Source organism: Anopheles stephensi, chromosome 2 (assembly GCF_013141755.1).
Source record: "Anopheles stephensi strain Indian chromosome 2, UCI_ANSTEP_V1.0, whole genome shotgun sequence".
NCBI lineage: Eukaryota > Metazoa > Arthropoda > Insecta > Diptera > Culicidae > Anopheles > Anopheles stephensi.
Window position 1 is genome coordinate 86518965 of NC_050202.1, and position 23418 is coordinate 86542382.

Genomic DNA, 23418 nt, shown 5'->3' on the forward strand with positions numbered 1-23418 from the left:
GTTGCGTTCAACACATTTGACATGCAGAGAATCACTCTCGCCAACTGTCAAAAGCCTCCCGCCGGCAGCGTTTGCGAGAAGAAAAACAACTCTTCGCGCAAGACGCCAAGTTTGTACAAGATTTCCCAGCTCCTGTAAATTAAGGTTTGTTGCAAGACGTTTGTTTGTTTCCCTGCCTCTCTGTAATCGCTGGTGTTCCAAACCATCCCGCAGAAAGTGGAGCCACTTCGTTTGTGTAGACGGATTCAGCAAGGGCAAACAACAAACAACAACCCATCACGATGGCGACTGCGATGCCCATAAACCCGAAACCTTTCCTCAATGGACTCACCGGCAAGCCCGTAATCATAAAGTTAAAGTGGGGCCACGAGTATAAAGGATTCCTCGTGTCGGTCGATGGGTACATGAACATGCAACTAGCAAACACGGAAGAATTTGTGGACGGACAGAACACGGGACACCTCGGCGAGGTGCTGATCCGGTGTAACAACGTGCTGTACATACGGGGCATAGACGACGAAGACGAGGAAGGGGAAATGCGAGACTAACGTGTGTAGTGTTTAGAATAAACGGCTTCATTTGTATTTCGATGTACAACAAAAAAAAAAAAAAAACAAATCACTTTCTACATTATGAGCTAATATGCGTGTGAGAGTGTGAGTAGTCTAATCCGCCTGTACCACCACCAGAAAAGATTGTATCGTATGTTGTATCCTGTGCTGCTAGGAGGCTGCCACTACCGGGTCCGTCTCAGTTTTCGGTATCAGACTGTTTTCAGCGCGTCGCTTCGTTCTGAAATTAAATGATAGTGGTTGTTGCGGCTTGAGGACGTCAAATTAGCAAAAACACACACAGAGCCACACACTCGAAACACGGCACGACCGAACAGAACTTACCGTGCGTGAAGTCGTAGACCGATCAGAAGCAAGAGCAGCGGCAACGGCGTCATGATTGCGTTCGACACGGGCATCACCGTCGTGAGATCTGCGGCTGGTTGCTCTAGGGCAAAGCGCAACAGAAAGATGGCGATGCCGGTGTTCTGAATGCCCGTTTCGACGGAGATGGCCAGTGAATCGGCCAGAGGTAAACGCATCAGGTGACTCGCCAGAAATCCGAAACAGTAGCCGATCCACGGTAGCCCCAGCCCGGCGACGATGATTTGCCAGGAAAACAGCTCAAACAGGTACAGGTTCGTTACGATGGCAAAGATGACAATGAACAGGATCAGTATCACGGACATGGGCTTTAGGATGCGCACCAGTAGTCTGCTGAACCGGGGACAGTAACGCTGTATAAGCAGCCCGGCACTGATGGGTACAATCAGGCCAACGGCTGTATAGGCAATTCGGATGTACGGTACGACAAGATTTGCGCGCTGGAAGATGGTACGACCGAGGGTGAAAATCCAGAGCGGCATCATACCGAACGCAGCCAGCGTGCTGATAGTGGTCATGGCAATGGAAAGTGTGAGATTTCCACCCAACGCCACCGTCCAGATGTTGGACGCTCCACCGGCCGGTGAAACCCCGGTAAAGAACAGACCCAGTTGCAGTTCGTAGTTGTCCGGGAAAAGCAAATGTCCCAGTCCGTAGCTTAGCAGTGGCATGAATACAAATTGACAGACGAACCCAATCACAGGGCCAATGGGCCGTCGTGCGATCTGCTTCAGTGCTCCAACGTCCAACGCTGCGCCAAAGTTGATGTACAGGATCGAGATTAGCAGGATAACCGAACCGGTAAATACATGATCGATCACGCGCTCGGGACGGATGACGGTTACGGGCAGGGTGGACGATTTGATGCGTTCAGTGGAACCGTTTTTGCGAACGAGCTCAACGAATAGTTTCGTTTGTCCGAGAAAGTTGGCAACGATGTTAAACGATCCATTGTACGCGGTAGATGCAACGAGCGGTTCTATCACAATCGTGCCGTTCTCAACCCAGGCCACGTGCTCCCGCTCGCTTCTCAACTGTATCGTGCGGATGTCGTCCAAATCCGTCGGCTTAATGTGATCGATTCGTACGGTTACGTTACGCACCGTACTCATGTCCATGTTAAGATTAGGTGGATCGAAGGCCGCCTCCCAGTCCACACTACTACTAATGGTCAACCGGCCATCGTTATCCTGCTCATCGTGATTGGTTATTAGGGTAGCTTTGCAGGTGGCTATCACTTGAAGTATCAGTAGGGCAACGAATAGCAGCAGCTTATAGAAGGGACAGGCCATTGTACTCGATGGAATTAAATTACGTGTAGTGGATGCGTTTGCCTTTGGTTCGCGTTACCAAGCACACCGGTTCGTTGAGATTTGGATGGATTTTCTGTGGAAGAAAGCAGCAGATGTGGTCGGGTTAGCGCGATGAAGTGGTACGAACATATGCATCACAGGTGTCAAATGTTGCGTGGAAACTGTTCATATTGCTACGCTCTCCTCTCGACAGTCCCATATTGTCTAGTGGTTAGGATATCCGGCTCTCACCCGGAAGGCCCGGGTTCGATTCCCGGTATGGGAAAAACACTTTTTTCACGAGTTTCAGGAGTTATTTTTCAGGAGTTTCAGGAGTTATTTTTTGACCTGGTAGGAATCAATCACAACGGCAAGTGCTGCTGTTCCTCTGCGTATCGACGGCTTCCTTTGATTGTTTAATCAGTGCCTCTAATTATGACAAATGCTACCCCTCCCGAACGAACGATCGTAGTAGACTGGTTGTTTGGACCTTATCTACGAATTATGATTGCCGGTTCCTCAACGGAAGAAACGAGCGCTCGCACTGATTGCGTCGGTTTTTGTTTGTAGAGCACAACATCCAGTCAAGACCAGAAGACGTATCGGAGGTACACATCGTGAAATCTTATCACGGTTAGAGACTATGTTATACCGCACCACCACTCGCTAGCTATCTTTCATCTTAGTGTGCCTCACTAGTGTTGAGTGTGGTATAATCTAATCCGCTTTCATGGCAAGAGAATCACTTCGGCATCGGGGAACCTGTTGCACAATAGTTGAAACCGCATTCCCACTAATTGCTATCCAAGGAATTGACGAATAACACTTTCCAGCATATTTGCATGCTTGTCTCCTACACAGTCTAAACACGGTGATGTTTTGGAATAATTCCATCATTCCAGCCAACGTCGAAAGTGTCCCACAGGTGTTATCGGCAGAACAAATGTGCAGCAAGTCGAATTACCATGAGAATTCACCAATCATCGCGACCACGTACACTATATTTTATGCTTTACGGGGAGTAAAACTTCTTGTGATGAAAAACAAACTCCGCGTTTCTACACTTTCGAAAGGGTGAGCTACAGTGAGGCTCAAAAAAATCCACACACTTTTTATTGTGCGTAGAATGCAGACTTTCAAATTATAAGAAGCAGCCTTTTCACAGTTGCACCGTTGTAAACACTCCAATCGCTGCAATTTGCAGAATGATAGCGCCAAACAATGCTCTTCTCGGCTATACCTGGAACGAATGAATGCAAAAACTACGATAGTGAACAAAACTACATCGGCATCACGGCGAAACCCTACAAATGTCGCACTGCAGCTGCTGTCACTCCACACATTTGTTTTAATTCCTTTCACACGGAAAATACAACAAAGCAATAAAAATAAAGTTTGCCACTAAACTTTGCGTCAGTTCATCCAGTAAATTAGAGTATTTAAAATTATATGTAAGTTGTTTTGCCTGAAAACAAAACGAAAACACGCAAACATAAACAATGATGTTTACATGCCGTGTTTGACGTTTCTCTGCAGGCAGCAATTGTACCGTTATCACATATCTGCTGCTTCTCTTCTCCTCTTCAGCCAGATTCAGCTGATTGCAACCGTCCGTGTCTAGTCGGATCAAAGTCCAGAGTTGAAATACTTGCAAATCACTTGGCAAGATGAACAAGGTTGCGTTTGGCGCTATTTTCTCCACGCTCAAAACGATGGCCCGACCGGGAGCAGGTAACTGGATGCTGAACATTCCACACACAAAATGGAGTCCAAACTGATACGATCGTTTAATTCCGTAGCGCCCATCGCTCGCAATCTTTGTGCGGCGGCCAAAAGCTCGTCCGATGCGTCCGAAAAGTACAACTTTAAGACACTGAAACTGACGACACCGAGCCCGTTTGTGGTGCACGTAGAGTTTAACCGGCCCGATCGCATGAACGCTTTTAATCGGCAGCTGTGGACGGAAATCAAGGATTGCTTCGAACAGCTGCACAACGATCCGGATTGCCGAGTGGTTGTACTGTCGGGTGGCGCCTCCAAACACTTCACGGCCGGCATCGATCTGTTCGACATGATGAAACTGGGCCAGGAGTTGGGCGCTATCGAGGAGGTCGGAAGACGTGGCCGGCTGCTCGAGGGAACCATTAAACTCTACCAGGACTGTATTACTTCGCTGGAACTGTGCTACAAGCCGGTCATCGTTGCGGTACATTCGGCATGCATCGGTGCGGGCCTTAACCTAATCACGGCGGCCGACGTAAGGTACTGTACACGTGACGCATTTTTCTCGCTCAAAGAGGTTGACATCGGACTGGCGGCCGATGTGGGCGCGCTGCAGCGTTTCCCGCGTGTCGTCGGCAATCAGAGCTGGGTGCGTGAGCTTAGCTTTACCGCGCGCAGGTTTGCCAGTGACGAAGCGTTTAGCCATGGGCTCGTCTCGCGACTGTTCGACAATCGGGAGGAGCTGCTGAAGGGAGCGATGAAGCTGGCGGAAGAGATCGCCAGCAAGAGTCCGATTGCCGTGCAGGGAACGAAGAAAAATCTGGTCTATTCAGCGGATCACACGGTGCAGGAGGGATTGGATCATATCCGGGGAATTAATATGCTTAACCTGCAGAGCGAAGACTTCCTGAACGCAATTATGGCTTCGCAGAGCAAGGAAACGCCGGTGTTTGCTAAACTGTAACGCGACGGAACAGGGGCGAATGGTCAGCAATAAAGTGAAGACGCCGGGTGTGGCTGGTTGGTTTTTGTACGCTAGGTTTTACTGTTTTAAAAACAACGTCTTTTAAATTCAAACGAAGGAACTGTATCCTCTATCCCACCTCCGTCCACACCCCCTCCTCTGCAGCCTGTTCAATTATTGCTCGGTAGCTTTGGTAACTGGCCGTACCCGGGTACGAACCGAACTGGAACGGTAACAAACTTGTGTAACAAGATATTTTTTCTGCTCGATATAAGCTAGCACAGATGCGAAGAGACGAAACTAAGCTATGTTACGGCGCGCGGACCGAAACCGTAAGATTTCCGACTTGATTAACAACCCGATCCCGGCACCCGTGTGTCCATCATCCACCTGTGTGAATGTGTAGAGTTTGTTCGGAACGGCGTCATGAGAATGGCGTCTGTGATGCCATGGTGTAAAGGACCTGCCCTTGCCGGCGCGAGATTAGAAAAAGTTCCGAAACAGACCGACGACGGCACGAACCCAGCGCGGTACCGGTCGGTTGATTAGGTCCGTTTCGGCCGTGGCCGCGTGCTGGAGGAGATTTTGATATTCCGTCTCGAGCTTGCGCTGCAGGTTAGCGTTGTTGGTGACCATGCAGATCTGTGCCTCGAGGTCGCGGTTGACCGATCGTTCGCCTAGGTTAGACGAACCGATGAGCGTGACGTTTGGTAGGGGCGAGTCGGGTAAATAGTACCACAGGCCCTTCGCGTGGTACGTCCACCCGGGCCGTTCGTACTCTAGCAGTTCCACCCGATGGCTTTGGCCGGACGCTTTGAGCATTTCGAGAAACTTGCGAGCCAGCAGCGAATATGCTGCTGGTATACCGCCAGCCGGTCCCTTTGCACCAAGGAATCCGTTTGCCTGTAAGGATAGCGTAGAAGGGTCGTCAGTGTGCTATTTGACCTTGACCCGCACCGCACAAACTACTCACGTTCGGGTGTGCCATGAGGATGTTACACTGTGCCTGGCAATCGTTGGTCAGCGTGCTCATGTACGTCTCCGTCAGATTGAAATATCCCGTCGCCAACCGTAGCCGTGAGCCAGCTAAACACCCCGACAGCAGCTGCTTCGTAGCCAAACTGTCATGATGGATGCCGAGCTGTCCCATTTCGATCAGGGGAAATATCCACGTGTCCGCGTGCTGTGTGTCTTCGCGCTTACAAACCGCCCGCTGCTCCTCCATCACGCTCCGGAAGTACGTTCGGATGCGATCCCGCGCTTCGGTTGCAAACTCCAGCTGGGCACACTTGTACGGCAGCATGGTCCAGGTGTCGTGCAGTCGCGTAGCACCGTCTCGCCCCACCGTAAGACTAAACTCTTGCACCTTGGACAGGAAGTTGGCATAGAAATCGGCAAGCCTTCGATCCTCGATCATCACGTAACGGTCTTGCCGGTTGGTGAAGTAATCGTTGGATAGGTTCGCACCGGAAATGATGACCGTGTCATCCACGAGGTACAGTTTCATGTGCTGTATGCCGAGCAGCTCGTTCCATCGGGGCGGTGCGAGCCGTTTCGTGAGTCCACGCAGCACCGGCGTGTGGTACAGGGATAGGCGGAAGTTATCCGTCTCCTCGACCAAAGGCATCAGCGTGGTCTGGCTGTTCCGCACGCCCCGTGTGCCTCGCGTAAAGTCTAGCAGTACGTCCACCTTTAGCTGCACGTTGTTGCGGAGATTTTTATGGATTGCGGCCACTAGTTGCGTTTCGAGGTTACCCGTGCCGAGGTACAAACTGGCTAGCATGATTCTTCGACGCGCGACGGAACATTTGTCGAGCAGTGTGTTGTAGAACGTGCTCGGCTCGCGGATGACCTCGATACAGTCGCCTGATACGGGAAAGCAGGGCGAGATCGCGTGCAGCCAGCTCAAGGATTGTAACGAGCTCGTGCGGAAAGCGGGTGGCACTAGATCCGTTTCAGTGCCGGAAGGTTGCCGATTGCTGGGATGAGGCGCCGAAGGCAAAAACTCGCCCGCCGGTGGATAATCCGCAATGAGCGTACTGAACAGTCGGCGGATCATCTTCAGCAAGGGTTGTAGTATAATCTGCCAGCTGCGGAGGTGGCGGGTGGAAGGAACAATTGAAGAAGAAAAAAAAAAAACAGATACGGATGTAAATCGTCTCAATCGTAGGTGACCCGGGCGACTTTCGGGTTATATGGTGGTGGGTTGTTTAGGCATTTCCAGCAAACGCACACAGATCGATGGAATAGAAACACGATTACCTTTCCATCCAAAAGCGTTTACGAACAATCACATTTACTACACACAGGGCAAGCAGCTCTAGCACATACTATCCACGCAACGGAACGCACGCCATACCAAACAGTACTGATTACAAGGGAACATAAAATTGAAAATTCTTACCTCCGTTCCGTCCGTTAACTACACCACCATGCAGGGCTTCGGTCAACCCACACACGCTCGTTCGATGGTTCAAGAGATCGTTGCCGTGCCGGAGAAAATCGACTAAATTTTGACGGTTCTCGAGTGTGAAAGCATTGAAGAAAGGATAACAAAACGGACCGGTGCCGCACCGGGCAATCGGCAATTTGTGTGCTTCTCCTACTTTACGAGACTGTTTCTGCTGCATGAGAAAAGTAAGGTGGAAAATGGGAACATGAGAGCAAGCAAGCGTTGGAAAGGGTCGCAAAAAAAGGGAAAAATGAAACGGGGTCCATATTCGAGTGAACGGCGGGCGTGCTGGTACATCGGACAGGTGTGTAATGTAGCCGTTGGTTTGCCACCGCTTTCTGCAAAGCGGGTTGTGCTTCCCGCTTTTGTTGTGCCCAAAGACAGGACACGAGGCACGAAAGGAGGAACCAAGCGTTGGTCTATTTTTAAAAACAAAAACAAGCTCAATGCGCATCTTGTATTGAGTTCGTCAACCAAACCGATACCGTAATACACCGTGTACACTCGCGTAATGAAAGAAACAAGAACACGAACAACAACAAAAAAGGAACTCATAATTCATCTCACCAGCAGCAGAGCTAATGGAAAAGAGTTTAACAACGCAACAGGACGAAGGCTGGGGTGTAGAAAATTGAAACACTTTTCCAATCGGAAACCTGCCATAGCTTGAGCAAAAGAGGGGATAAGAAAGGATAGACGGGTGTGAACAAATTGGTTGGGACCGAATGTTGCTTACCTTAGGAGAAAATCGATTACGCTCATGATTAGAATCGATCACACGCTACCATTACGGTTGATACCGAACCAGGGCAGTACTTCAGCGGGAAACCTGTGTGCTAGCGCTTCTCGACACGAAAATCCGACCCTTTTTCGCGCAGTAACGTTCCGAGAATGTACGTTTTTATGCTGCGAAAAGTGTGCACCTTGCGGGAGTAGCTGCAATACCGACCAGCTCTGCAGCGCCGATACAAGTCAATATTTATGTTGTGAAATATGAACTGTCAAAAGACGGTGAACCGGTAGGGGAAAAGTCAAAACTTGTTCACCACGATACTTTACCGTTTCACCACATCGGTGGTGAAAAAGAGAACCGTTTGAAAATGAATTCATTTGCGTTTTTCTTTATTTGTGCTCTACAATTACAAAACAAAAATAATAATCTATTCGATATCGGTTTGTTATCTTCATCGAAGAAAAGATGTTGATTTTTGCATTTGTATAATCGTCTTTCTTTTTGTGCTGCGTGAAAATGCCCCACAACTCCCTGTGTTCATTCCATTCATTCACTCCACCGTTCATTTTGCCTCCATTCATTTCATTCATTTCCGATTTGCACGTTGGTGCGAGTGGACGCACGTCGGTTTTGCTCTGCGAGCTCCGCACAGTAAGCAGCGGTGTTTTTGGTTGATTTCCGTGCCTTTTTTTTGCACCCCTCCCCCCCCCCTCGGTTGGATCACAGTGAAAGAAAACGAAAGGACAGTGCAATTCTTAGTTTCGATTGTGTGCGGCTGCGAAAAATAAGAATTCGAAAGAATCAATTTCATCTGGCGAAACGGAAATCTACGATCGGGATCATACGCTCACCGCCTGCTACGCCTGCTACAGCACAGCAGCAAGTGCGTGCGAAGAGCCGGGCTCCGAAAGTAACATCAAAATACGATACTCCTTTTCCGGTGCGGCCCAGCGCTACAAGTTCCGAGGGGACACAACGACGCCAAAAAGTGGATGGCCACGTTCCATCTCGTCCGTCTGGTTCTTGTTTGCGAGTTTGTGTCGATTTTTTCCCATCCCATCCCTCACTCCGATCGCATATCTGCACGTATTCGCGGCCACCGTCTGTTTTTTTATGTTTGAGTTGGCCAAATCGTAAGAATCTTTCTTCGGCGTTTATCTTCGCGGTGTGGTTTTTTGCGGCGTGTGTGAGTCAGGCAAAAAAGAAAAGAAGGGATCCCACCTTCAGTGCTGCTGCGTGCCGTTTGGAGCCGGGCCGACGCGCCATATCGTCGCGAAAGTCGCGAAACGTGCTCACGGCGAGCGATAACCGAGTGGATACAACACCAAAAGAGTTTTTTAATGAATGATGAGGGTGTGCTGCGGTGTGTTCGATATGGAGAAAGGCCAAAAAGGGTTCTCCGGTTCATAGTTCGTACCACCGATTTTCTGTGACGACGTGCTAATGCGAGCGTATGAAGGTGATCGTGTGTGAGGTGGTGCGTTCTGTGAGTCAAAATTAGCACTCAAATTAGTGGCCATTGTTTTGCGGAGTGGGTAGTTTTGCGAAATTGCAATGCAACCGTCTACCATTAAAGTGCAATTCTCCCGGTGGTGGTGCCTTGTGCAACATAAGCTAAAGTCTGATAAAATTATGCTCTTCCTGGTTTCACGGGGCTCGCATTGCCAGGCAGTAGTGAGTCAGTGAGCTCGAGATTGTCGACAGCTTGAACACCCCGGAAGACGCTTCTGGACGTGCGCTGATAGTGGTGCGTATAACGCTTTGTGCTTGCTGTTCATTGATTTACACGATTCAATTCCATTCGATCTCCGACCGAAAAGCCCAACGAAAGTGTGATCATCAAGCGGGGAACTAGCTTGGTTGGAAAGATTGTTGGATTCCTGAATGGTGAGAAGGAAAGATCATGCGTAAAGTGCGATAATTTGCTCTCCCGTGTTGGTGTGTATCGAAAATTAGTGGCCAGGAAAAAAATACCGGAAAAACGTATCCCTGCTTCTCGGCTGGGAATCGACCGCTGCGTCGGTTGGTGTGGTGTGGCGAGGAAAAATGAAAAGGAAAACTTCGATTGGGCTTTAATTGAAAGTTTGTGTGCTGCCGTGTGATGAGCGATGGTCCGTGTGTGCCGAGCACTATCTTCCAGTACAAACAACACATCCCCGGCCTAGACGCGACCAATTTCATCATATCATCTTCCAGCATCATCGGCTGTGAAGATCGTCTGTTTGCCTGCACGAAACACTCCTCCAACTCGCTGGGTTCCAGAATAGCCAGGCCCACTATCAGAAGATTTGTCCCGCCGAGCGGAAGCCCGCGGTCCGGGCCCGTAGTTCTGTGGTGTGGTGCATTGTTGTGAAAGTGTGGAATAGGAAACCGAACGGAAGAGATCAGAAACAGGAAAAGGGGGCAGAACGGGAGAGCTCAGGCGCGCACTGCATGAAAGGAAACCATCAACACGATCGCGCCTGTCCCGATCCCGCACTGGAAAACATGATCCGGCCCGAGCTGCTACTGTTTATGTTGATCGGCTGCAGCAGCACGATTATGCTGCTGCCCGGTGCTGCTGCGGAACATCATAACATGTCACACACGAAAGGTAAGCAGTGGGTTCGTTGGGTGTTAATTTGTAGCATGTTTTCTTCTCCCATTAGAGCCGTCTATAAGAGAAGGAGTGGCGAGTTTAGTACCGGAAAATGATGTCTTAATGCAATTTGTTTCTAGTTTCTATTTTTGGAGGGCAAAGTTGCCTTAAATTTGGTACTTGGAAAAATATTCTTACACTTCTATTACTAAAATCTTCGCTGTCATACCTCTGCTCAGTTAGGTTTGAAAAAAGTTCTTCCACACTGAAGGTCAAAACAGTTCTTAAAAGAACCTTTTTAAGTCCAAGGCCACCCTAGGGGTGCGCATTAATAACCGGGCGGGAGTCGTTGATGTGTGCCTGTGTATACGGCCCGATTTTTACCGGCTCAAAAAACCTTAAAAGACCCCCGTGGATGATTTTGTTTTAAACTATGCTTTCATCTTCTTTCCTTTGCTGCTTTCACGGGTGTATCTTCGTGGGTTCACTTTTCTCCGGTTTTCTTTCCTCAGAGCATCATCATGTAATTCGTTACTTGATCCTCTTTTTTTGTGTGCCCTTGTTTCGGCCCATTGGAAAGGTTTAAATTGTGGACTTATTGCGTAAAATTTCACACTCTACGGGGATAATTGATTTGCAAGCAAAGATTTCCTATTTGGAGGAAGTATTAAAACAAAACAAAAACTGGCGACTTCCTGCCTACAAGGTAGCTGGATAGAAGTCTTACAAATGTTAAGTTTTACCGAAAGATGAAATATTTGAGGTTTTCTACTTAAGTCTCTTCGCCTTAGCCGTGAGCGCTCGCGATGATCGCTAATGTCACAAAACGTCTTAATTAGATCCGCTGCCACACTCTAGACCACTCTAGTCATGCTTTCCTTCATCTCAAATTGATATCAAGCGGACTTGTAACCCTCGGAGTTCCCCGGGAGGTGTCTTCGGGGTGCATCATGCTTGCTCACATGCGTTGTGCTAATGTTTGCCGTACCGAGACAAACAGATACACACACGGCTACGCCTCGGGCATACGGCTGCAGCCTCACGCATTTATGATGAGTTCGGTGGTGAGAAATTTCCTCCTCCTCCGCCATACTCTGTACGATCTCCACTCGGTTGTCCTGCAGCTGTGCATCAACCATTGCTGCAGGTCTCGTTGCACTGTCGACCAAACAAGCTAACTGTACATCGCTTCCACGCATCGGGAGAAGTTCAATTTTAAACAGCTCATCTTATGCCGCTTCTTCCTGCCGTTGTTTCGTACGAGCAGCCGCCCCAAAAGCTGAAGTTTATTCCTCCCGCAAATATAAACATTGCATTAAGAAGTGTTTTTTTTCCGGTGATGGTTCGTTTCGCGTCTTTCTCCAACGTGGCCAACTGCGCCGTTACTTTTGCTACCCAATGGACGTGTTTTTTGGGGACGTTTGTTTAATCATATACCCAGCATTCACCTTCTCGCTTCTTCAGCCCCAAACGCAAGCGCACAGTATGATCGCGATCGCGCGGGAGTGTATTGACATTTTGGGCGGCATCGACCGACAATCGGGTACCGCAAGGAAAATGAAATGTCTTCTACCAGTGGAAATACCTCGCACCAGCTTCACGTTGGGGTGCTTATTTGGGGTTTCTTTTTTTTCGAGGGAGAGAGAATAGGATGAAGTGCACTTTAGCAACAGATTCCAAGCACACATCTTGTTGCCGGCCCACTGTTTTATCGCGATTTCTTCCTAGGACTAGCGTGAAGATTTTCCTTTCTTCCTCCATTTCCCGTAACCATCGATAAAGCACCTAGACACTTTACCCGCTGCTGGAGGCTCACTTCGAAAGCCTCTTTACCCAACACATGGCTCCGGCCGTGAGTATGTGTTTGTGTGTGGGTCAGCTAGATGACTCCTCTTCCCAAGATAAACCATCCTCTAAGTAGTGGCAAGAGTAAATAAATTCAACGACGGGCGGTTGGTTTCCAAAAAACAAAAAAACACACATAACGAGATGCAGTGCGCCGAGCCAGCCATGCTGGGAAAAAGGTTGTCCATTGCGGCAAAACAGTAAAAGGGCTTTAGGACGCGCGAGAGCAAAGGGAAAGTAATGCCCCGATGAGACGCCGCCGACATTGACGCTACCGAAAACTGTGCATCGGTGGAAAGCATTAATCTGAAAATGGGACAGAAGCACTTAAGAGCTCCCGCACACACACACACACACACACTCTCGGTGCTTTTCACTGTTTAAAGTTAATTTGTGTTTTAGAAGATTGTTTTGTGCTCGGGTGGGATTATGTGTGTTTTGACTGGAAGGGCAGGTTTCGAGTAGGGTTTCATTTAACCTTTGTTGGACCAAATGGAGAGATGTCGCTAGGTGAATTAAATTGGTACCTTCCGCTAACCGTGTTTAAAAACTCAGGTTTTATCGTATTTATTTAAATCTAATGTGGGTCATTCAATAATTGAGTTGTAAGTTGATTTTAAGACACCCCTTTCTTTAGCTGTTTTCCCTGGAAATCAAACAGTTACAAGTTTTATGAACCTTGCGCTTTAAGTAGATTGAATTTCTAGCTTCTCTTGCTTTTCTTATATTTTTGGATAGCTGTTTTGTAGTTCTTTGACTCAACTTTCGCTTTGATTCGCAACGTTTAAACGTCCAACGGTGATCTGTTTGGTTTACTTTCTTGTGATGCACGTTTTATATTGCCTTTTGCGTTTCCATTTTGTTCCGTGTTTGTTTGCTACCACAAACAGGCCACTTTATGTCAAGATAATGAATTGATATTTTCGCATTTTAAGTTTAATTGTGGAATAATTAATTTATAATCAATACGGAATAATTATCTTCATGCACGACACTGTCTTAAAGACATTTTTTTCACACGAAAGTTGAGGACACAAATACCAACGAAAATCTCAAGAAAAATTAAAGCCATGAGTTTCACCGCTCAAATTTTATTTATTTTCCATAATTTGTATTGTATTTTAACTAATGAACTACTTCATCAACATGAGTTCGTTTATGGAAATTAAACTCAACGCACTGGCACTCCATTTTAGTGTCGATCCTTCAGCAAGCTGCAAAGTCCACGTATTATCACATTTGCAAGTAACAGTGTTTTCTTTGCAACTGACACCATTCGCTGTAGTTGCCTCCGAAATGATTCTGTGACAAGAAGCTGCTCAATACTGTCAACACCGTAATCATCGTCCCATTCAGTAGTAATTCCCCTGATTGTCTTCTGGAAGAATTTGGAACATTACATCTTCCCGAGTCTGATTATGAAGCAGCCGTGCCTCGGGTCCGGGTGCTTCTAATAATCAAACCATCCCCTACGTTCGTTGGTACGACTGATAGGCCCATTTCAAGGTTTTTTATGTGTTCGCAAAGCAGTAGTACGATCGTTTATGTGCGTTCTTCTTCTGCACACTCGTACTTCTTCTCTATGCTTTTTCGGCTGTAAAACGATCGATGCGATGTCGCGCTATACTTTGAGGGAGAGATATATTATGGTCGAACGCACGTTCGGATGGATCGTAACCGAAACATATCGATCCATTACGGCGGTTATTAGTCTGCTCAATACGGATTCGATTTGTGGTTTGTTCGTGTGGTTTGGTGTAAGCGTTTTGAAAACAGATTCCAACCCCGCTCGGTGGGTTTGCGAGATGGAACGGGGGAACCAGAAATACAATTAATTTAGCTCGATCGTGTGTGTGTGTGTGTGTGTGTACGGCCAGGTTCGTTCCGCTGTGAACCATTTTGGCTAATAATGGAAATTATTTTATTATATTTCATCTTCGCTCACCCGTTTACTACGGTTTCGCGCTATGCTTCGGCTTCTCTATTGGCAAAGCAACATTCAGCAAACAAAAAAAGCTAACACACACAGTCGCATGCAGACCCGCAGAATCAACATGCTCGCTGCCACCGGACTGGACTGGTCCGGTTGTACTAATTGAATTCATTTAATCGGAATCACCGCTCGTTTGGGTCTGATCGCGGCTGTGCGTGTGCCAACGTATGGGATGCTAGATTAGCCGCAAACCTCGGCGTCCTGTGTGGGTTGGTGAAGGGACATACAGACGAACGTACAAGACAACCTCTGTCTAGAATCAATGAATGGCTAGAAAACATCGCAAATTGTCTGGGAAAGATCCAGCCGGCGAAGATTGCCGAATGGTAGATTCCGTTGGTAGAGAAATAGAGAGACACACACACACGGATGGATGACAAGTCGCGAAACGATGACGTCAAAGGTGGTTCGATCGATACAGAGTGCGTGGTACAGTTACAGTGCTAACGGTCAGGTTCTCGAGTTTCAGCCGTCGGAAGTCGAGAACTGTCAAGCTGTCGTGTCGATCGATAGCCATGATCGTATCGCCGAGCGAGCGTTTCGAGCGGGAATGAAGTTACCACGCACACTTCATTGCCCACCGAAGATCCCGTCAAGATTCGCCTCAGGCAGGATAGTATATTCAGATTTTCTTAGGATAGTAAATTGTACTTAATTTACTTACGAAACTCTGAAGAACTTGCACACCATTTCTCAATGCACACGTATTGCTTGTTTGTTGCTATTAGCCTCCCTCAGCGTAAGCCTATTAAACCCAACCGGTACACCATTGTGATCTGCCACCTCTAGGCCCTAATCCTTCCAACAACAGCAGGTGGGCGATCATTTGCTCGCTGCCGGAGCGAAAAATTCGCCATCCTACACGCCACGCCGACGCTAACTTCCGTTCACTCGACACGACGGTCGGTTGCACCGTGTTCGATCTGCGAACTGGATTGTCGATACACGGATCTCGCACCAGCATAAGATGTCATGATCACATATTGAACACGATTAATCATTGCCTTGCAAGCTGTTGAAGGTGGAAACACGCGAGAGACTGCGATGGAAAGGAACTGGTCTACCGTTGCACCGCTAACGTAACTTTGGGTCGTAACGGATCGCAAGTTGGGTTCCGCCCTACGACACTAAGATCTAATCATCTTCGCGTGGCACACACACCCCGATTAAGTGTCGATTGTACCTGCTACCGTACGGTGTGTTGGCCGAAGATGAGGTCTTGAGTTCTGAACTGTGTACGTACCGGTCAAACTATCCCGTTGGCAAGTGGTTGTTGCCGGCCTCTGCAGTGCGTGGGTTCGTGTCTAAGTACTTGCCCCATGGTATTGCCCAACGATCATCGTCGGGGTGTTTGCACGTTGCACTAGAATTGGCTGCTAGGTCGTTATTCTTTGCCAGCGTCGTCGATCGTAATACCATCATTCTACGATGCGCAGGAAATACCCTCGGGACCTATCCAAATGAGGAGTGATTAATGAAATTGGTGTGTGGTTAGACATCGCTGAGTTCGATTGGAGGCCACTATTTTTCAGCGCAAACAAGTGATGAGGGAAGTTGTTTTTTCCCCAACGAGTCCATGTGATCCGGAAAAGATGTAACACCCGTATAAACTGTTTTATGGAATAAGAGCAACTCGATAAGAGCTCTGTGCGCCCTGATGTGTGTGACTGGTCCGAATCGTTGAAGAGTCGAAAGACGTTAGTGTTAGATGGATACCAATTCTCCTAGAACGTATCCTCATTAGCGGCTTCACACGTATTCCCAATATGGCACAACAATAAAATGGTTGCCGTTTAGGAACACCGGTAGCTGTTGAACGATTTTGGCCTCGTCTACGCTCATTCTCACATAGGCCAGAAACGATCCCACCAGGAAGTTGGCATTGCCTATCCTAAACACAAACAAAGAAATCGTAGTTCCACTTTCAGCCCGGCCGGTTTGTTCTAAGGCATAAAACTCGTTTCTCAAGTTAACACCTCGATGTCTAGGGTCGAAGTTAATCTATCAGACTTTAAAAGCATTCCCGCTTTACCTAGCACAATCGTTTCGAGTGGAAAGGGCCAGCATAATGCAGAAACGCATAATTTCTTGCCCGATCGATTATATCTCGCACTTCGTGAGCTGACTCGTGAGCATGCACGCAACGAGCCGAAATGTACCGTTGACTCCGGTTGGCTCTCTTTTTCTTCACGTGACCGTGTCACGACTTTGACACCGAGCTTGACCGCATTGAGCCTTTATCCGAAGCGGTGCGCGATTTCGTTATAAATGCACTTTGGGAATTGTTGCTATCAACGAAAATCTCCAATCCGCCGCGTGTGTGTGACTGTTAATGCCAGGCGAATGTGGAGGTCGCGTACCGCAGGACTCCTAATTCCCACCGAGCGAGCGTGATGTTAATCAACGTGTCAAACGAGGCGACGTGTGATGGTGGAAAAAATAGAAATAACGGAAAGACTGTCACTTCCAATGAGATATTATTTGCCAAAGGAGGACGCACGCGGAGGACATTATGCAAATACATCAAGAGCAAGGGTTGACGTTTGGTGCGAGAAGAGGTCGCGTTGTAGTTGAATCCTTTTCCCGTTTCTGGTAGCGTAGCCGCTCGTTTTTTTTTGGCGAACCAATTAAAATTCATCTCCATCATCTTTCATCATCTTCTTCGTGGAGCAAGACACCGACAACCCAAACTGGAGGGGGTCTCTTTTGAAGGGAACAGGTTTGCTTTGTGCTGTTTTGGACCGCTGTTTGGGGAGATGGTTAGTCCTGGCCGTTACACACACGGTACGGCATGGCGAAGATGCATACAAAACTGCCAGACACGTTGTGTTGTACATTTGATTGATCGGAAACAAACACTTGCACACGCACAACTCCGCACAGCCGTGTATTCCAAAGGCCATGTTTTGTCTGTTGCCAACGGTATGTGGCGGATCTGTTGCTGATTAACTGTACCAATTCTCCGGCCAACCGGGCGCACTGTCGGCTACGCTGGCCGGTGAACGGGCGAATCATAAACTTTTGACCCATTTTCCTCCCCGTGCAGGGAAGAATAGGGCCCCAGGATTACTAATTTGTGTGTGTGTGTGTTTCAGTTCTCCCGTAAGCGGGCTACCGTGCTGCGGTCGAAGAAAGATTTGTTTACAGCTCGGTTACAGAGCTAAACCGATCTTCGTTTCTTCCCCTTTTATTGGATTTAATCGCCTTTTTCCCAAACAGCACACCCCATCTTGCTGTTGATCTAGTTGGCGTTAATTTAGCATATTTTAACTTTGACAGCTATGACTTTCTCCCTGCGCTGAGCGTGAAACAATGGCCGGGACGGTCCGGTGGACACTTTCTGGGCTGGGCGTTTGGGACGGGAGCAGCAGCAAACTTCTTGCGCACACTTTCCATTTAATGTTTGCTTGCCATTCCAAAATCACGCCACCGTCAAATCGAAGTTCAAGATCTAGGTCCGGCCCGGCGTGCCTTGAGTGGCGGAAATGGAAGCTCCTAATTCCTCTAGAAAGGGAAACGGTCACCGCTCTAATAGAGCTACAGGAATAATAAAAAAGGAAATGGACGGTCGCTGGGCGGCGTTCCGATGGACGTGGGGAGACCACCGTCCCGAGGACTGATGGCGCTGATGATAATTATCGCATTTTAAACGCATCTCTAATTACGATGCGATTCAAAAGCAGCAGCAGCGGACGTGATTCGCCAGACAATCGGTGGTTAAAGTACACAAACGAAAACGCAGCGAAAGGTGTAAGGGAGAAAAGTGAAACCATGACCATGTCGCGAAATCTCCATCGAGCTTGTCTACTGGATGCATTTAATCACGATCAACTGTGGCGACTGGGCAGGTTCAAGCGAGACATCATCTTCAGCAAGAAATGGTCCAGTTTGTGGCTGCGGCTGAGGCAGTACATCAATGTCGTTGTTGATGGTCGAGAGAAATCTTTGTGCTAATAATTTAATCATGGCTCGAATCTTCCTCGTCAATAAGCACGCGTAGTCGAGCGCTATTTTTGTGTGTGTAATTATAAACACGACCAAAACGCTGCGCTGACCCAAATGATCAACGACTGTATGTGAGCGGAAGCACCCTGAAGACACGTCCAAATGTCTTTTGAGGATGCGTTTTAGTGAAACGGGGGGAATAAATTATCATCCAAAGTTATCGGACGCTGGGGACCACAATAAGTTCCCAATATCGTGTGTGGAGATCTCCGTTTCGGAAACGAGGAACTAGTCCAAATCAATATTTATAGCGTACGGTGCAGTTGACCAAGCAGAACGTTTAGGCGACGCGCACATCTCGCATAGGTCCAACTGTGGCCCATCGTTACACGCTGACCGACATTCAAAACGATTCTACCGGTACCGTTCCGGTACTTTCGAAAAGGGCATTGATTCATCTTTGTTGCTTTCGGTTCAATGGCGGGCTTTTGCCGCGATACAATCAGTGCTATCCACCCATCTAAACCCATCTGCGCTATCACCTGCGCTGACCTGTGGGCAAGCAAGCATTCGGCCGAGCATCCGCTGCACGGTCCGCTCCGCAGCTCGGGCCAACGAAAAACTCGCAACGAAGAAATGAAATTAAGTAAAATCAAAACCAACTCTGCAATGCGCGTAGAGCAACAGCATCGACCGATTCTATCCTCCGCCCTGCGAAAGAAAGAAGATGAATCTGTGCGCACGCAGCTCATGGCGGCGCAGATAGAAGGAAGAGTTATGACCACCGATGGGAAGATTACCATCCCGAGCTTTAACGATTACTTCAGCGAAACAAACGCGCGTTGCTTTTGTTTCCTTTAAATCTTCCTGCGCTGGCTGCGCTATAACGGCAAGCGAGAGATCCTACCCAGGCGAAGTTAGCAGTTTGGTTTGTGGTCTCAGTTGGCCAGATTTCCGACACGCTTTGGCGATACCACCGAAGGCATAGGTTAATCAGAACGCCAAACGAAAGTACGCGCCATCGGCTGTGCTGTGCGGCAGGTTCGGAAAGTGCATCGTCATCATCGTCGTACGGATCCAACATCCATCATCCTGGAGTTGGTGATGGTGGTGCTGGTGGTGATGCGGGGGACCCACGCTCACACAGACACAGGTAACGAACGATCTTCGTTCGTGATGTTGTCTTCAGCTAGATATCAGTTCTGGAAGAAACTCCACCGTCGGCCACCATCAGCACATCATCTTTCATCGAGAATTGTGTACGATTCGTCACAGGTTGCAAACCAGAACCGTCGTGATGCGCGGAGGCCACAAAGCTGGTCCCACCCTTTGCCAGTGGATCGTCGGATCGGGCAAATTGTTGAGCGTGCAGTCGCCGCCGGGGACATTAGTCCCGAGGGTAATACGACATGGTCGTTCAGGTCCGCGTATCTCGAACAAAGTCATTCGCTTGGCGCGCTTTTTGGAGAACGCATCAGATGCGTGCCCCCCAAGCAGGAGGATACTCTCCTGCTCCTCTGATGGGACCACCGTAAAAGCTTTCTCCTCCGATTAGAATGGCATTTTTCCTGAAATGTATGATAAATTATCAACCCTCCCCGGAGCAGGTATGCAGCTTCATGATCGAAATGGTTTATTCCATTTTTTTTAAAGCTCGTGCCGCCTTTACGGCATTGATAGCTGTGCGATGGGTGGGGTCTTAAGTACCGCTGTGTATACTCCACTTTTTTGCGTCGTAACTTTGATGAGCTTGGCTGCTGCTGATGACTTCACGAAAAGATGAGTCACACTCAGGCCGTGCAAGTGTGATCGAATCGTGACTCGGCGATCGACAGCACACTGGTTCAACGACACACGCTCCGTCTTGAGGTGGTGTGTACGTATCCAATGCCATCGGGGGATCATTTCTGGGTTCCCCGCCGTACCGAGCTGAGACACACTTACCTGCCGCTGTACAGGTTGATGGCTGCCGGTTGACTGACTTTACCATTCGAAGGAGCAGCTACCAGGTGAGCAAGTTTCCATATTGTGAATTTTTTTGCGTGCGCCGTCTGCGGCGGCAAGGAAACCGCTAGGAAATTAACGGTGTTCTTTGGACGGACCAACGGACGAACGGACGGACGAGTTGTCAACCGTCAATGGTGGTGATGCGCCAGTGTGACGTGCTTACCGACATTTGCACACGATGCACCGGACACATGTTGCATCTGCAGGTTGAAACCGGCAGCATGATTGAATTGGACATTGCCGTGTGCAAAACAATCGCCGGATTGAAGCTGCTTGATCTGCGGTTTTGCTGATCGACGCTCGACGAAACATGACAGCTGGCTGTACTGGCGACAGCCACCCGCTAGCCCCCAACAATCCCTAAGGATTGGCCAGGACAGTAACGAGTGATTTATCCATTACGCACTGCGTTGAATCTCGATGCCCAAGTTCACTTGCGGCATCGTTAACAAGCCACCGTTTGGAAATGGATCGTTATTGCCTGGGACTCATTGGGGGTGGGGGGGAGATAATTTTCTAGTTCTTTAAAGTTGCTTCGCCCACCAATGCCTCTCACAGGTGGTTTACCTTTAGGGGAGGCCCGTTTACTTTAATGTTTCGATGCCCTTTTCGGTAGCACACAGATGACCATCCGTCATTGCGACTAGGACATTAAAGCTAATGGGCAATCGGTTGGCTCCGGCGATACTACGGCGGATCCTACTGATTGGATTTCGTAGCCCGCAGGGTAGATGACTTGCGACAGTGGGGCGAAGTTATGCTAAAGAAAAAATGACCCACCATTATACCACCAGCAGGCAGATATTGGGGATTCATCGCCAGGAGCGTGAAGCATTTTTGGGCGAAAGCTTTCACCCTTCGGAGGGGTAGTTTTGAGCTTCCTATTTTTACCTTTGATTACTGTCATTGTTGTGTGAGAGTAGTTCCACAAAAAATGCTGTACATATCCTGTGGAAAAAGTCGAGCCGCCAGCAGCGAGTGAGCGTTGTAATAATGATCCGCTGCTGCTGGTGCTGCCTACGGCGGGTGATTCTTGTCCAAACTCCGCAACATTCGGCCTCACATTGTCTTCGAGCGAACAGGTTGGCGTGGAACAGGTTTTTCACGTTTTTGGGAAGGGTTATTCATTTTTATTTTTTATTTTCTGGTAAACTTCTTTGCGATGTTTTGTGACAGCGAAACTGTTCACGCTGCCCAACCACGGAGACAATTAAACGATTGGCTATGCGAGGAGCGATGGGATATCGGCTTCCAAGCCGAAGACGCCTGAGTTATGGGTACGGGTTTTTCAAGGGCTCGAAGATTATATTGCTGTCGAAGGTTAGTTAGCTGTTAGGGTTAGGTATAAATTAGACCAATGCATAAACATCTGCCCTTGCGTAAAGATTGAGTGATACCAAGACCTTAACGATGAAACGAACCAATCGGAATTATAAACGGGCCCTGTTAAAACAAAGACGGTGTTGAAGTTTAGGTTATAACATCGTCCCTCATTTCACACGTGCGAGCAGCCCTTGCTAGAACAGTGATTGGTTGGCGCAACACAAAAGACAGCTAAGTGGGTCGTGCCGATTCTAAGTGGAGTAGCCACTCGGAGGCGCCATAATTTAGCATACTTCACAAAAGTAGCGCAAATTTACAGTTACACCTCCACTTGACCGGGACGCTGCTCTCGATTCCCGCGCGTCCCGGCCAGTGCGTGCAGGCGCGTCGGACATTTTATTAGCTATCGCTGTTTTTGGATGCTAATAGCTTCAAATTGCTCCGATCAGCGCCGACCAGAGCGTCCAGAGAGAAAGAAGATGGCGAATGTTTTCGCGTGCAATAGTGATTGACTTGAGTCTTTTTGGTCGGCGGATTCGTCCTCGGGTTCTCGATCCATCAACTCCACCAGACCGTTTGGTCCGATCGCTTCTTTCTCCCGTGCGGACCGATCGATCGGAACGACAGGCTTACCGGGTCGGGTCGGGCAGTTTCGCACTGAAAACATGCTCCACCCAGCGAGCGAGTGGCAGCAGGATAAAGAGCAGTCGTTCCCAGCGCCCGAGGGCGATGCTCGATGATATACATGAAGATCACGTAAAAGCTCAACGCTCGGCGAGAGAATGTCGATTGGCAGAGAAAGAACCAAGAACGGTGGACCATCCTACCGGTTGCCTCGGCAGTCGTACGGTGTTGTGGAATGCTGCAAACGACTTGAACGCCGTTCTTCACCGCCAATGTGTTCCACTTGCTTTGAGAGTGTTCTTCAAATGTTGTTGCTAGTTGAACGGTTTGGACGGTTCGCCACCTGAACCGCGCGAAGCTCGCTTGGTGTCCGGCATAATCGACTCCTCCCCGGGGAGCGAAGGTGGGCAATCTAGGCAGTTCCGTCTTTTACCGGGCAAAGTAAAGTGTGATCACTCCATTTGGCAGTTCCCTTCTATTGCGCATCGCATTCAATAGCCTCTACTACGAACGGCCATAATCAAATGCGGTTAGGGCACTGGTGTCCGTATAAGGGCGCTGCTGGCTTTCTTTTCCACCTTCGTCGACTTTCTTTGGACTTGCTGCAAACCCCAGGGCGAGATCTGGGTTTTACTTGTGTGTGTGACGCTAGATCAGCGAAACCCGAACGTGAATCACCGTCACCCTTCATGGCTATCCGAGCCGAGAACTACGTGATCCCTCCCATCCTTTCGGCAGTGCGGTTTGCAATGCGCTCCAGAAAGATACGAAACGGTGGGCCATCGGGACGACTCCTTTTTTGTAGCTTGTATGTTTAGATCCGGGCCGTGTTTTTGCTACCATGCCACCGCAGCTCCAACCACTAAGAAACGCCCTGCCCAAGGGAACGATAACGATGCAAGTAGTATCGTGACCTTTGTGTGGTATAAATTAAATTAACATGACTTTGGTGCTTGAAGCACGCGTCAGTTAAGCACGCACACGTATCAACGTTGAAATGCGATA

General features: G+C 48.6%; 5 protein-coding genes and 1 non-coding gene across 12 annotated transcripts in view; 4 read left to right on the forward strand and 2 right to left on the reverse strand.

Annotated features, from left to right (window-relative positions):
* The first annotated feature begins 9 nt into the window (after nucleotides 1-9).
* On the forward strand, nucleotides 10-618 carry LOC118504978 (small nuclear ribonucleoprotein F). Its single transcript, XM_036040121.1, has 2 exons — nucleotides 10-144; nucleotides 214-618. Exon 2 carries the CDS (start codon nucleotides 282-284, stop codon nucleotides 546-548), a length of 267 nt encoding a protein of 88 aa, XP_035896014.1. The 5' UTR covers nucleotides 10-144; nucleotides 214-281; the 3' UTR covers nucleotides 549-618.
* On the reverse strand, nucleotides 553-3479 carry LOC118504975 (sodium/bile acid cotransporter 5-like). Of its 4 annotated transcripts, none has more exons than XM_036040111.1 (3): nucleotides 3192-3479; nucleotides 897-2321; nucleotides 553-792 (listed from the first exon to the last, which is right to left on the reverse strand). In XM_036040111.1, the coding sequence occupies exons 2-3, from the start codon at nucleotides 2225-2227 to the stop codon at nucleotides 723-725; spliced, it is 1401 nt and encodes a 466-aa protein (XP_035896004.1). In that variant the 5' UTR covers nucleotides 2228-2321; nucleotides 3192-3479; the 3' UTR covers nucleotides 553-722. The 4 variants fall into 4 exon arrangements, with proteins under 4 accessions (XP_035896004.1, XP_035896007.1, XP_035896005.1 ...); XM_036040114.1 differs by having other exon boundaries at nucleotides 555-821; nucleotides 3192-3478; XM_036040112.1 differs by lacking the exon at nucleotides 3192-3479 and adding an exon at nucleotides 2576-3131 and having other exon boundaries at nucleotides 555-792.
* Nucleotides 2442-2513, forward strand: Trnae-cuc. The gene has a single exon. It is a non-coding gene; the product is annotated as a tRNA-Glu (tRNA).
* A 60-nt stretch (nucleotides 3480-3539) lies between the features above and the next one.
* LOC118504976 (delta(3,5)-Delta(2,4)-dienoyl-CoA isomerase, mitochondrial) lies at nucleotides 3540-4999 on the forward strand. 2 transcript variants are annotated; one of them, XM_036040118.1, is made up of 3 exons: nucleotides 3540-3678; nucleotides 3815-3958; nucleotides 4027-4987. In XM_036040118.1, exons 2-3 carry the CDS (start codon nucleotides 3895-3897, stop codon nucleotides 4911-4913), a joined length of 951 nt encoding a protein of 316 aa, XP_035896011.1. In that variant the 5' UTR covers nucleotides 3540-3678; nucleotides 3815-3894; the 3' UTR covers nucleotides 4914-4987. The 2 variants fall into 2 exon arrangements, with proteins under 2 accessions (XP_035896011.1, XP_035896012.1); XM_036040119.1 differs by having other exon boundaries at nucleotides 3621-3639; nucleotides 4027-4999.
* Nucleotides 4971-8353, reverse strand: LOC118504974 (CDP-diacylglycerol--glycerol-3-phosphate 3-phosphatidyltransferase, mitochondrial). Of its 3 annotated transcripts, none has more exons than XM_036040109.1 (4): nucleotides 8102-8353; nucleotides 7318-7537; nucleotides 5887-7003; nucleotides 4971-5816 (listed from the first exon to the last, which is right to left on the reverse strand). In XM_036040109.1, exons 3-4 carry the CDS (start codon nucleotides 6970-6972, stop codon nucleotides 5397-5399), a joined length of 1506 nt encoding a protein of 501 aa, XP_035896002.1. In that variant the 5' UTR covers nucleotides 6973-7003; nucleotides 7318-7537; nucleotides 8102-8353; the 3' UTR covers nucleotides 4971-5396. The 3 variants fall into 3 exon arrangements, with proteins under 3 accessions (XP_035896002.1, XP_035896003.1, XP_035896001.1); XM_036040110.1 differs by having other exon boundaries at nucleotides 7318-7534; nucleotides 8102-8342; XM_036040108.1 differs by lacking the exon at nucleotides 7318-7537 and having other exon boundaries at nucleotides 8102-8342.
* Nucleotides 8354-9707: 1354 nt separating this feature from the next.
* LOC118505015 (translationally-controlled tumor protein homolog) overlaps nucleotides 9708-23418 on the forward strand; it is a 45800-nt gene continuing 32089 nt past the window's right edge. Inside the window, exon 1 of the mRNA XM_036040204.1 lies at nucleotides 9708-10691. The gene's annotated coding sequence lies outside the window, so the exon portion shown is untranslated. The remainder of the gene's footprint in view (nucleotides 10692-23418) is intronic.

Excerpts from the sequence above, each read along its gene's own strand:
- LOC118504976 (XM_036040118.1), top strand. The coding sequence starts at position 3,895 with ATGAACAAGGTTGCGTTTGGCGCTATTTTCTCCACGCTCAAAACGATG. Across the intron at positions 3,959-4,026 it reads GATGGCCCGACCGGGAGCAG|CGCCCATCGCTCGCAATCTT; the intron begins GTAACTGGATGC and ends TTAATTCCGTAG.
- LOC118504975 (XM_036040111.1), bottom strand. The coding sequence starts at position 2,227 with ATGGCCTGTCCCTTCTATAAGCTGCTGCTATTCGTTGCCCTACTGATA. Across the intron at positions 793-896 it reads GGTCTACGACTTCACGCACG|AACGAAGCGACGCGCTGAAA; the intron begins GTAAGTTCTGTT and ends ATTTAATTTCAG.
- LOC118504974 (XM_036040108.1), bottom strand. The coding sequence starts at position 8,127 with ATGAGCGTAATCGATTTTCTCCTAAG. Across the intron at positions 7,004-8,101 it reads GTAATCGATTTTCTCCTAAG|CTGGCAGATTATACTACAAC; the intron begins GTAAGCAACATT and ends CCACCTCCGCAG. Across the intron at positions 5,817-5,886 it reads TCCTCATGGCACACCCGAAC|GCAAACGGATTCCTTGGTGC; the intron begins GTGAGTAGTTTG and ends CTATCCTTACAG.
- LOC118504978 (XM_036040121.1), top strand. The coding sequence starts at position 282 with ATGGCGACTGCGATGCCCATAAACCCGAAACCTTTCCTCAATGGACTC.